General features: G+C 38.0%; 1 protein-coding gene across 1 annotated transcript in view; it reads left to right on the top strand.

Moving 5' to 3' along the window:
* The window catches only part of ITPKA (inositol-trisphosphate 3-kinase A), a 56,279-nt gene that overhangs the window by 32,577 nt on the left and 9,972 nt on the right, over positions 1–13,730 (top strand). The window contains exon 2 of the mRNA XM_039323880.1: positions 11,602–11,698. Coding sequence (XP_039179814.1) covers positions 11,602–11,698 — 97 coding nt within the window. The remainder of the gene's footprint in view (positions 1–11,601; positions 11,699–13,730) is intronic.

Raw genomic sequence — 13,730 nt, 5'->3', positions numbered from 1 at the left:
CTGGCCCTGGTTGCTCAGCCAACAGTCCTAAGTCCTGTAACCCATTTTTCACCAGATATTCAGGAACTCCAATATCTAGCGCAGACCTTGTTAACCCGGGCAATATCCGAGCCGGTATGGCATTCTGAAATTTATGTCTCACCATATTTTTTATGGGAGAGACACTCTTTGTCTGACTCCTGATGAGACCAGTCCAGTATGGTTGAACCTCTGGTATAGCTCTCATCTTCCTCAGAGTACACAAGCCTCACAACCACGTCAAGGTAGTGCCTCACTGGGGGACTATTATTATTATTATTATTATATTCTTTTTCTGTAGCTGTTTGGTTATGTGATTAATTAGATGTTTGGTTAGTTGCAGCTTAAACTGCAATACTTATCTATAGATAATTCAGCATTTGCTTTGGTCTATTCCTTTGTATATCCATAAGGTAATACGTGTAATCAGAGTTGATTTTCTGGGTTAGGGTTTTCTGAAGATCTGCAAGAAAAGTTCTTTGGGGAAGAAGGCTGTATGACATATTGATGACACTTAATCAGTTGTTAGTCTGTAGGGAAACCATTCAAATGTAATAGGAAACTAGGGCCAATTTACACCAATCTAGGGTCCACAGGTTAGAAATGATAGAAGTTATATTCAACACATATGAAGGCTAATAGAGTGGAGTCATTTTGTGGAAGTTAAGAAATAGATAAAAAGATATAATTTGTTTAGAACTGGATTCAGTACGCAAAATATTTTTTTTATTTTTCCTTCCAGTATTAATTTTCTGCTACATTAAGAGAGTAGCTTTGCAGGGCTTGTATGATGAGGTAAGTAGTTTGCCAACATCCTTTACTAACAAGTTATAGCTCATTAGTGTAATCAATTTTAAATACCTCTCTATGAAAGCCTTCAGTTTATTCCTATCCTACCGTAACATCAGTACAAAGATCAGAATTTCTGCTGGTATTGTATCTTTTATATTATGTACATAATATATAATGTCATAATGTGCATATTTTATCCCAATATGTGTGTAGACCAAATGAAACCTAATAGGTAAACCAGCAGTTTCCTGCAATTCTTATGGAAGTCCAGAGGCATGTTAATATAATTTCTCTCTAAAGATTAATTAGTTATGCCTTGTTTTTTATGTTTATTGTTCAAGCCTTCCTCTTCTTCCTCTATATTAGACATATTGCAGGACACCTGCAATTAAATTTTCCAAATTAAACAAAGAAAGAAAGGAAGTAGCTGAAACTGAATTTTATACACTAGCATAAATTAAAAGCATTTGAGAGAAATTATATTTGGAATATAGATGAATGGTTAACTATGGACTATTATTATCTTGGGTGTTTCAATATCTGCCCTTCTCTGCAGCTGCCTCTTCTTCCTCCTTTTGTTGATAAGTATCATAGATCTTACACCTCATATGTGATTTTCTTCTTAGCAAAGGTAAGTCCAGCATTGAATAGTGATTGTGGAAGAGTAATAAAAGTAATAAAATTTCAGTGTTTACCCACTGAGATGAATATGTTGACGGGTCATATGCTTAGAGAATAACCATCTTGGGGTGATTCTGGTTTCTAAACTCAAGACATGGCTAAAGGTTATCGCTGCTGTTTTCTGAAAGCTCAGCAGGTGTATCCTCTGCGGGGTTCTCATTTCCTGTTTATGTCAGAGGACAGGCTGAGTTTAACTGCCAGAGAGATGAGATATTTGTTGATAAAAAGGAAAGATGGCAAGATGTAAACCTCACCATCCCAGATTTCCCCTTTGTGAAATGCCTTGCAACGTTTTTCAGGGCACGGTAGCATGAAAAATAACTAGCTTTGTAAAATATACATAGTCACTATAAGCATTTCCCCATTTCCTCTATTGCGTTTGTTTTTGTGTCATTGCCAAATGTTGCTGTCTTCATTGTGAATGTGTGGTACATATTTAAGCAGAGGGATTGGTTGAGAGCTCCAGTTTTGTTGCTGTCCCTTTTCAGTGTGTCACTGGCTGGTGAGAAAGTGCTGGGATCTTTTATCAATCACAGCACTGCAGTGGAAATGAGACAGGTCTGACTCTAGGGCAATATCCTTATTTCCTAGGCTACTTCCTCTGCCCCTTCCCCTATATCCCATTGTGTCATAACCCATAAGGAATAAAATTAGAATGCATACAGAAAAGCATATCAGAGTTACAAAGTGAGCTGAGTCACAAGTAGCAAGTTTAATTCAGGATATTTCACCCCTTTCCTTTCTTTCCATAGGCAATAAATGCTGCGTTCCAAATTCCACTGTGCTGTGTTGTGGAGCATAGGGTTAATTTCATAATTTCAGCCTGTTAGACTATTTCAGACCATTATACTATTTTAAATCGCACTGTTTAACTTTATGAGCCTTGTGCTAAAGAACCCTATAACTCTTACAGAAGACTTGGCTGAACAATCTAGAAGGCTGCTAGTATGACTCTGCTGTGTCTATCTGCATAAGGAGGACAGACAAAGTTGGTCAGGATAAAAAGGTAAAAAAGATATAGGGCCACATCAGCATGAAACAGCCAATAAATCTCATTTGGACTGGTATTTGGGCTGGCCACTACAGAGTCATGGGATGCAAAGGGTAACAAATGTTTACATGCCTTGTCATTGTCATTAGTAAGAGAAAGTATTCTATTAACCCCAGAGCAGCTAAGGACGATTTAAGCCTATCTTACTCTGGTCTGGGGATGAGATGAAGGCAATGTTATAGGGCAGTGATGGCGAACCTTTTAGAGATCGAGTGCCCAAACTGCAACCCAAAACTCACTTATGTATCGTTGAGTGCCGGGTGGGCATGGCCCATTGGGTAGGTGTGACAATTGAGTGGGTGTGGCCCATTAGGTGGGCATGGCTGCAGTGGTAACGGCAGACTGGGTGGGACTAAAAAGTTCAATCAGTCAATTCCAATTTTACGAGATCTTTTTTTTCCTGCAAGAAGTTGAAATTGATTGAACTTTTTTTTTGGCACACGGCGACGGAGGCTAAAGCGAAAAGGTTTTATAAAGCCCAGCTGAAAGCCTAGGACTCAGGCAATGGCGCACGTGTCCACAGAGAGGGCTCTGCGTGCCACAGGTTTGCCACTACGATTGTATGGGCACTGCAGAGAAAATAATATTGTCAGGACAGGGTGGTACCATGGTTACAGTAATTGCAACTAGAAAAAGACTGTTGGGAGCTAATACAGTTTTGACACCCATCTTATAGATAGAGGACATTCACAAATTTCCATTGTTATTTGCATTATCCTAAACAAATTAGTGATAAACTGTTTTGCCATTATTCTAGTAATATATAATTGATCTTGCCATACTTGTGTTAGGCATATTTTTAAAATTATTTATTTAAAAAGAAAAAGATCAGGGCTTTGTCAGGGCATCTTTTTTCTTATTAGCCTTGCAGATAATAAAGTAGATGTACTGCATCAGTGAGCCACAAATGAATTACAGTAACTTGTAATGTCACAAGACCTTTTGTAACCCAAAATCCTGCTTATAAGATGGTTGACCATTTAAGTTAGCACCTTTTCAGTGTGCCAAGGATGTGAAAAGGATTGAAAACCACTGTGGTAAACTCTGTTTGTAGCTTACTGGCCTGTAATGGCTGAATAGAAATAGGCCAGGCATGAATTTATATAACCTGTCTTGGTAACTTTGGGCTGCTTTCAGATATTATAGTTGATCATCCTTGGCTCTCTTTTGTCAGTAACAAGTTGTAACTTGCACAAGCAATTTAAGTTGTTTAAGGACACATGTTGCAATGTTTCCCTAAACTTGCACGTTCAGGTTTAGAGTTGGTAGCTGCTTTGAGCTTGAGAAGTATGCATGATACTATGCATATCTTGAGGATTCTGTTAAGCTTGCAGTAAATTAAATCCCAAATCTGAGCAAAGTAATGCTATAAACCTTACAATTAAAAATGGCAACTGTAACCTTGAAAGTGAACCATAGGCTACTCAATTTGTGTGGCATAGTATTATATGGTATAATTTGCTAACTGAGTTCCAAATCCATAATGTATCACTGCTTCATTTCAGGGCTGAATGAACAGTGTGCATTTGTGAACTTAGTTCACTAATTAATTATTTTTATGTATTATTAAAAGAGGGCAATATATAAATAAATTCAATTTTTGGTCTATGCAGAAAAGACATTACATCACTGTTTTCTATGGGACCTGAGGTGTGGAAAGATAAGAGGCAGTGGCATCCTTACTGTATTGGCCTATGGTTCAAGCTTGATTTCAACACATTTGGCAAAGTGACTAAATAAGTGGACCAGCAAAATGCTGTGGACATAGTATAGTTGGATTTCAGTAAGGCATTTTACAAAGTAGACCACAACCTAACTTTTTGTAAGTTAGAAAAATCTGGGATAGATAGCATCAGATCGATTTGTAACTGGCTGACCAACATGTAGAACTATAATGGAACTAGATCTACATCGAGAGAAGTAAGCAGTGAGGTATCCCAAGGTTCTTCTTAGACCCAGTGCTTTTCAATATCTTCATAAATGATTTAGATGAGGGGATAGAAGAGGAACTGAACTGGTATTATAAACCAGAGTTTCTCTTATTTTGCAGTCCTGCAGTCTTCCCATCAATGACAAATACTAAACCTATCTATCTACCTATTCCATGAGCAAAGTCAATGATTTCATAGAGCTATGACTGGGCACCCCCTCATGTCCTGCTATGCTGCCTCATGGTGACAGGGTGGTAGAGTTCCAAGAATGCTTGAGCAAAGAATATTGGAAGTATACGCCAGACGGATAGACAGGAAAATATGATTGACAATATAATGCTGGATAATGAGCCTTTCAGGTTAGGTGGCATTCAACATGCTGCTAAGGAAAAACTGAGGTTCTTTTGAAATAGTAGTGACATTTATGACATGTATAGATTAAAGCCTCTTGGACTGCTAGTTGCAACAGAGAAAGGAAAATCCAAAGTTGAAACAACAGATTTGCAATAGGAACATGTAATGTACAATGAATGAACATGGAAAAGCTCAACACAGTGAAAGATGAAATAAAACCACTATAGATTGACATCTTAGGACTCAGCAAAGTGAAACAGACAGGAATTGGATATTTTCAGTCAGAAGATCACACTGTTTAATACTCAGGATTTAAAAAACAAAAAAGGAGAGGTATGGCTCTCTTGGGAAGGTTATATCAAAGATAATGCTAGAATGTAATGCAGTCAGTAACTGAATAATACCAATTACATTTCATGGGCAATCTTTTAACATGATGTTTATCCAAGTTTATGCTCCAACCACTGATACAGAAGAAGAGGAGGCTCATGAGTTTTATGTCAAGTTAAATTTGAAATCAAGAGAACCTTCAAGCACAATGTGTTGTTTGTAGTTGGAGACTGGAAGACTAAAGTTGAAAATAGAAAATTTAGTTGAAGCAGGTGACTGACTGATCAATTATTTTGTGATTGCTTGTGCAGTATTCAAAGAACCAAAATGACATCTGCGACTGGGAACTGATTGTGGAATAGATCATGGTCTGCTTATGTGTAGGTTCCAGGTCTTCCAAGTGGAAGATCAAAACTAACCCGTTTCCACAATATGAATGTGTCCATATACTCACCATTTTCAGAAAGAATCTCAGTAACCATTTTGAAGTTATGAATCTCATTGATAAAGAACTAGAGAAACTGGAATGAAATCAAATAAGAATGTGAAAAGGGACTGCTAAAGACTAAGAAACCAAATAATTATATTTAAATTTCCACAGGCTGTTTTCTGGATTCCCCCTTACTCTGTGGACAATAATTCATTCCTGGGCCTGCACACCATGCATGCCAGGAGCTGAAAACCTGCCGGAACGTGCTCCTACTTTGCCCAGACATGTGCCAGTCTAGGTAAACTTGGAGCAAATTCCTACTATAGGTATGCAGGCAGCCAAACATTTCTGATCTTCTCAAATTTGCTCACAAACCCCAAGGATTATGTCCCATAATTTGAAAACCCCAAATTAATAAAATATGTTTCTTGATACTAATGTCATTTGTGATGATTCTAGATTCAAGTGGACTTATCAAATGTGAAGCTGATATTTTAGACTTCTCCATAAAATTTTTAAATTATCCAGAACTGCCATTTTGTCTTGTCTGGATTGAATCAATTCAAGAATGGTAATGATTGCAGTTCTGTAGAATAAATATGCATTCTCTATTCTTGGAGCTTTTTCAATTTATATCTCTCTTTTTTCTGTTCAGTCACAGTACCTTACCAACCTTAACCAATCTTGAAAAAGTAAAGTTATGTTGGCCCTGGTTAGTACTTGGATGGGGAGCTAACAAGAAATCCCTGAACTATATATTATGTTAGATTTTTTTTAAAGATAATGATTAACCACTTATGCATTTATTGCTAAAAAAAACCCAACTTGGATATGTCTATGTAATCAGCAGGGGTTAATTTTAAATCAAGGGAAATCTTATTAATTTTTTCCATTTAACAGAATAACAGAATTGGAAGGGATCTTGGAGATCTTCTGCTCCAACCCCCTGCTCAGCAGGAAATCCTATATCATTTCAGACAAATGGTTTCTTAAAAACCTCCAGTGTTGGAGCATCCACAACTTCTGGAGGCAACTTGTTCCACTGATTAATTGTTCTAATTGTCAGGAAATTCCCCCTTAGCTCTAGGTTGGTTCTCTCCTTAGTTCTTGATGGCTAATCAAGTAAAAAGTGGCTGACCCACTTGTTCCAACTGTTTCAGGCTATTTGTAGTGGATCTGTGCTTTGCTAGCAAGGTAGGAGCTTGTTACCATCAGTAGAGAGTGTTGTTCTTAAGTATGCGGAAGAGAAAAAAGTGAGGTGATTTAATGAAGACCGGTGCTTTTAGATTCAGATCCTCTTCTCACACAATTCACCAGAATGTATGTGAATGTGATTGTTGTATCATGTTAAGGCTTGCTTGTTCTGGGGTTGTTCCTGCTCTTATCTCATCCTACCAAGAAGAATTTCACTGATAACAGGTGAGTCATATCTAAATTGGGAAGGAGAGACTGTTTACCTTGGAGCAAATGCTTCCTGGGTAAGATAATGTTGAAGGGACTTAAGACATGTTTTTCCTCCGAGTATCTTTTTTCTCCTTCCTAGTGGCTTCCCACAAATGCAGGGTCTGCTTTTTTCAGATGACCTGAGGTTGATCCATTGGTTTTGACTGATTGGCTTGTCACACAAGCCTGACATTTTGGGCTAAAAAAGAGTGACTGGATCACAGTCACCCAGCCAGCTTTCATGCCTGAAGTGGGACTAGAAATCATAGTCTCTTGACTTCTAACCCGGCCTTCTCCAGTATAAATTGCCTTTTCAGTTACTCAAATCACTACTTACTAGTCAGTATTGAGTGCCTGGTTCAAGGTAGGCAACCTCGGCTCTTTTATGACTCATGGACTTCAACTCCCAGAATTCCTGAGTCAGCTATGTGTCATAAAAGAGCCGAGGTTGCCTACCCCTGGCCTTCAAGTACCTTGTTCTTACATATTCTAAGAAAAGAGGCAGCACGTAATGAAGACAATTAGGAAGGTGTGACTTAAACATGTTTTTGGCATCTTGTTTTTTGCACATTTTGTTCCTTATATACATGCTGGAGTAACCTTTCTTTGCAAACAGCCAGTTTTTCTGTAATGTCAACTCCCCAGTTTTTTGTGTAAGAGTATGTGCATTTAGGTAGATACGCACAGGCCAACATAGGCATGCTGATTTTCAGCTAGAAATTGGACTGGAGAATTAACAGAAAACATGCTGCTAATAGATTGGTTTAAAAGTAGACCTTTGAATATCTCTATGCTATATACCAGTGTGTTGTGGAATTTGTTAGAACAAAAGTGAGATATCAGAACATAAGGCACCTAAACAAATGTTGATTACCTGATTGTCAGATATGATATTGGAAGTGGACTTTTTTCAGAGGGATGTGTAGTAGAGTCATAGTCCACTACAGTTACCCAGAAAAGAGGAAGGTTCCTTACAAACTAATAGGCTATCCCCACCCATGTTGCTTACATTTTATTATTGTCTTCTTGACATCTCTGCATACAGTTGTATGGGACAATGTACTTGCATGCCTTCCATTCAAAGAAGAATCCTGCACTGTCCTTTCTGGGTGAAGAGCATGAACAATGGCACTCTTGAGGTCTTCCTCATATGGACGTGAATGTAGATATACAGAAGGGGAAGTCCTTACCTGAAGGATGCTGGCAAAGAGATACCTTTTAAGAAATACTCACATAATAAGTACTCCATCTTTCGAAACAACTGAATATAGCATGTAAAACGTGGTGGTTTTGATCTTAAGATAAAATATAATTTTTCCTCCCAATAAATATTTCAATGAATAAAAGATAAGCTTTTTTTTCTTTATAATGAACTGCCCTGTTTTAACTTAGCTTTCAAAATTTAACATGCCACCTCTTTGGTGCCAGCACCCAGTTTTATGCAACAGAGACACAGCCCACTGTCCACATTATATATCTTAGGTTCTCATTGCCTGCTATAATCACACGTACAATCCCTGTTAAGTAAATAAGTACATAGACACATAAAAAGATAATGTGTTTTTCTACTTACAAGTAAGCCACTGGTAATTGCCTGTGTTTAGCAAGTCTGGGATCCCTAAAAGTGGTAGCATTGTTAGGAGAAACATCAGTAAAACTGAATTAAATGGAGCTGAATCTTACTTTTTAGTTGTATGGTTTCTAGTACTGTATGTACATAGCAATATTTTTGAAATGAATGGTGCTTTGAAATCCTTTCTCTGATCTTTAAAAAAAGTATAATATTTGAATAAATCTACAAAAGCAAATGGTGAATACAGGAAACTGTAAGACAATGACAATAAATTGCATATAAATCTGGGAAACCAGGTAATCCAATCTAATCATACTAATATATTTCTGTACAAACAGAAATGCTAGCATACTGTTTGTGTACAAACAGTATGCTAAACAAAATCAGTTGAACTAGCAGCTGAATTTTCACAGCGATTAGAATTAAGCTTGCATAGGATTTGTTTTTGTTTTGTAGTTTTGCATGATATCCAGCCTATTTGATTAATTTATAGTTCACTGTATTATGCATACCCAGAAAGTGGACTAATTGAGTCATCATCTTATCTCATAACCTAGTTGTGTAGTCAGGATCTGACCCTCTTAAGGCTGGCCAGCTAGCAGAATTGTGACAGAATGAAAGAGTTAAACACAGTCACATGAAAGGGGGAGGGAGGAGATGAAATGGACTAAGAAGCTGATGAGAAGAAATTGGAGGAGAGTTGAAATTATATAAAGGAAAAGAGGAAAAAGGAAGATGAGGTTACTAATCACATAGGCAGTCTTAGGTTGCTGAAGAGGCCCAAAGAGGAATTGACATGGGTGTCACTATACAAGGAAGACGCCACGGCATGGAATTTCACAGGTCTACTCTGTGAAATATGCAAAAAGAAAAAAAAAAGACAGAAAGATAATTCCTGTGTTGTTAGGTGTAAAAAGGTTGTCAGCTGAGGTTTTCCTAGAGTTTTTAATTAACTCTTTTGGGAATTTAATAGCAGCTGCATTCTAGACTAGGCGCACAGCTTCTTTAACAAAAACAATAATGATGCTGGCAGAAAGGTAATTATTCTCTGGAATGATTATAGAGCAGTTAAGTTATAAAATAATTTGCTTCTTCCAAAGGCAGACACAGAAGGTGAGGGGAACTATAGCCCTATTTTTATGCATTAGTTGAATTGGGTTTGCTTAGATATCTGAATTGAAAAGTTAGTATGTCAGAGAAACTAATTTTTCCTACTCTTGATATCCTCAGAATAAAGCAAAGAAATTGGAATGGTTCACAGAGAACAAGTTTGCATGTTGTATCTTGCCTGATCAATCCTGAGATTGCACAACAAGAATAGTTCTTGTCATTTTCTCCCCAGCTTATAAAGGCTGAGCTGCAGTGACATTTTAAGCAGATAAATCTTGTGTAGCTGGACTCTCTATGTCCAATGAATGGTATATTGCGCTTTTCTCAATTTGGTACCTTCGAGTATATTTCTACAATTTGCATTATCCCTAGGTAGCATGCTGGCTTGGAGGATATGGTGAAATGTTTAGTTCGTTACATCACAATAGCACCAGTTTGGGAAAGTCAGCTTTCCCAAAGACAACCACAATCATGTCTTCCGTTTGACTTCTCATATGAATCTGATCTGCTAAAATAAGACTTGATCCAAATGTTATGGCAACATAACAAATTCTGCATATATTTAGCTGTAACATAGTGAACCTTGGAATTATCAGCTCCTCTCTAAGGTTGTACAAAAGTGGAAAAAAGAGAGAAAAGGACGAGTGGTAATTAGTCTTAACCATTTTGTTTCTTATTATCATAAAAGCACTTAGTGGGTATGCGTAGGCTTATACTGTAGAGTATGAAAATTCAGGACACAAAAAATGCATGATTTTATTTAAAATGAACAAGTTGAATTTTTGTTTGAGAAAAACAAAGATGCTAGGAGTTGTGAAAATTAAGCAGTGTAGGATGGCTAAGCGATAAGATTTCTTCCCCATTCCTAATAATAATATGTTTTTAAAAAATCTTCAATAGTCGAAGCTTATCCATCTGCCTCATGCCATTTTTCTTACGTTGTTCTGTCTCAAAATATTTTTAAATCAAATAAGCAATTACTGAATCTAATTAATGACAGTAAAATGTGCCTTTTTTCCATTCAAAGATCATCCAAAATATATTAGCCTAATCTTCTAGAGCAGTGGTTCTCAACCTGTGGGTCGGGACCCCATTTGGGGTCGAACGATCATTTCACGGGGGTCGCCAAACCACGCTGTCCGCCATTTTTTTCCCTTTTCCCTAGCTGTCCTACTCCCTCTTATTGGTGGCCACACCCATTTGGGGGTCACCACAACATGGGGAACTGTATTATGGGGTCACGGCATTAGAAAGGTTGAGAATCACTGTTCTAGAGTAAGGAATTGAATGATACATGGTAATTTTTCTGGCATATAGCCATGAATAGCAATCTCAGCATGGAAATGGGTTTCAGCACATGGGTCTCTCTAGTCTATATGAAAGTGGAGAAAGTACATAACCCTTTGAATTTGACCCGGAAAGGGAGCCTATTCAAAATTAGGCGTGATCCTTCTACAATCTTTCAAGGAATTATTTTTATTTTATTTGGCCCCTGCAGTGCCTGGATTTGTTGCTTATTTATGTTTAAGGAAGAAAAAAAAAGCTAAGGCGTCAGGATAATGTGATCCATAAAAATAGAAAGCAGAATTCCATATGCACATAGGGGCAGCATGCCTGAGCTTCATTATAACAGGATTTTGTTAACAAGTTTTATATTGATGGATCTTAGATAACATGAATAAGTCCTAAGCCTTGTTAGCTTTTAACTAGTATGCCTTCTAAATTTATTAGGATTATCAGTATCTCTAAATGGGGATCTGATTTATCTAATGGTGGGCCTAGTTTGGAAATTGAAGGAGATTTTTAACAATAACTAAATGCTACACCTCTTCATAAAATATTTAGATGTTTGTATGCAATTTTTTAACTTTTATTTTTTGTGTTTCAGAAAAAGGCATGGCAGACAATAAAGACAATTGTCAATTTGCCAGTCATCAGTCCCTTCAAAAAACGGTATTCTTGGGTGCAGTTGGCCGGTCACACTGGTGAGAACCTTCTTTCTTTAATTGGTCTACCATAGTAGAACGTACTTAAAAATTATGAATAAAGTTGGAAACGTTGAATCTGCTGGCAGAACCCCTAGTCAAAAACAATACTTATGAGCTGAGCTGATCATTTATTTCTAAATATTCAAAGCAAGATAAGAGAGTGTTTACATTATTCCTATTTTAAAAATCCGTACTGGATTTTGAGAGTTAACAACAATGCACATTTAAATAATGACATAAATAAAGATGGACTTTATTAAAAGATTAGATAGGTCAGTAAATCATGCAGTTCAATTATGGGCTATTTGGGACTATGGAGGTGGTTCCAGCATGACTGAAATCTCACAAGAACCTTAAAACCTCAGATTTCTAACATCATGTTTTCTTGCTTTTTTAAATACAAAAGCAATTGTAAAAAAAAAAACTGTCAAAATTCACCATGATTTAATTGGCATGTGATTTAAAAACATATTTTATTCTCATCCATCTTTCAATTATCCAGACATGATTCGTGCTTTGAATTTAAAATTTGTAGAGATTACACAGTTGTTCTTTCTACCTTTTGGGGTAGGAGTTGGGGAATTTGGCACACATGCTAACATAATGGCTACCTTTCCTCAACAAATAATTTTGAATTGATTCAAAATGTATGCTGCATTCCAAAGATCAGCTTTCAGCATATATTCTATTAACATAAGTTTGTTCCTGTATTGAATTCTTGTCTGCAATACCGTTACCTGCTATTTCAGTAATGGTCAGTTCAGATCATGACAGGATATTTTTGATCACCAGATCTGGCTCCTGAGTCATTACATGGTTGGTTCTGTGAAGCTTTTGTACAGCCATATGTATCTAGGCTTACATATATTTAAATGTTTCAAGTGGATGTTTTTCATAGGTTTTTTTATGAAAGAGCTGTATCAGATCTGCCATACACTGCTTCAACTTCGCTTCACATTGATGACACTGCCATAAATGAAGAGGGGGGAGGAAGAAAGGAGAACATAGGGAGGGGGATGACAGGAACCAGAGGTGCCAATCGGAGACAATGGTTGGGAGATCCAAGGACACTAGTGTTAGAATGGAATGCAAACACCCACCAAAGAGGCGCCAAATCTTAGAACTGTTACCACAATTTGAATACTGTTGGACATTGACCAGATGACCAAGGCAGAGGACTTGGGAGAAGGGAAAAGCACCAAATTTATGCAGGAATATTCAGATCTGGCTTTGCTTATGCTATAAGCACTTGGCTTTAGTACAAGTATACCTTTTCTCTGCAAATGGAGTCAAGGGTTTTTCTTTCCTATATGCTCAAGTTGGGATAGGCCTGACATTAAGCCAGTTCTTTTGGTCAGTCAACTAGCTTAGAGGCCAGGCTCTGGAACTCTTGAATATAGGCAGCAATGGATCATCTGTCCTGCCTTATAGTCTTGATTCTCGGCCTGGCTTTTTGGTCGGCAGGGGGGTCTTCAAAGGGTTTCCTCAGGACTGTTATGAATCTGTCAAACTTGCGCAGCTCTGCCATATCGTCATCGTACAGGGCCATCATCCATTCTGCTGCCTCACCCTCTAATGCTGTGGTGACAATTCTCACTTTAGCCGGGTCGGTTTGCAGATCGGCCTCATATTCCTGCATGTACGTCCACACCTGAGTCAGGAAAAATGCCAGCTATTTTGGATTGCCATTGAATTTCACCCTGAGGGCCAGTGGTCTGCGTTTTCTCCTCCATGGAAGGGCAGCCCAAGCTGATGGTGATGGCTGTGCTACTGGGATTGCTGGAGTTGCTCCCAGCTGCTGCAGTGGGGCTAGCAGTGTGGGAGCTGGATCAGCAGTTGCTGTGGAGGCTGCGTCAGCCTGCTGGGCTGCTGCTGGTGGTGGTGCTGGCCATTCTTGGGCTTCTCAGGCCCAGAGTCGGTTGAACATATCCCTCTGGAAGGCTTGTTCAAAGATGATATTGTGGGGATCTGGTTCACCTCCCATTGCCCCACACTCTTCCTTGACTGGTGGTGTCTGTGATTGGTTCCC

The sequence above is a fragment of the Crotalus tigris genome, unplaced genomic scaffold (genome assembly GCF_016545835.1).
Source record: "Crotalus tigris isolate CLP2741 ecotype Arizona unplaced genomic scaffold, ASM1654583v1 scf7180000024286.1529876, whole genome shotgun sequence".
NCBI lineage: Eukaryota > Metazoa > Chordata > Lepidosauria > Squamata > Viperidae > Crotalus > Crotalus tigris.
The sequence above is the reverse complement of the archived record's forward strand: the minus strand, read 5'-3'. Positions and strand labels throughout refer to the sequence as shown.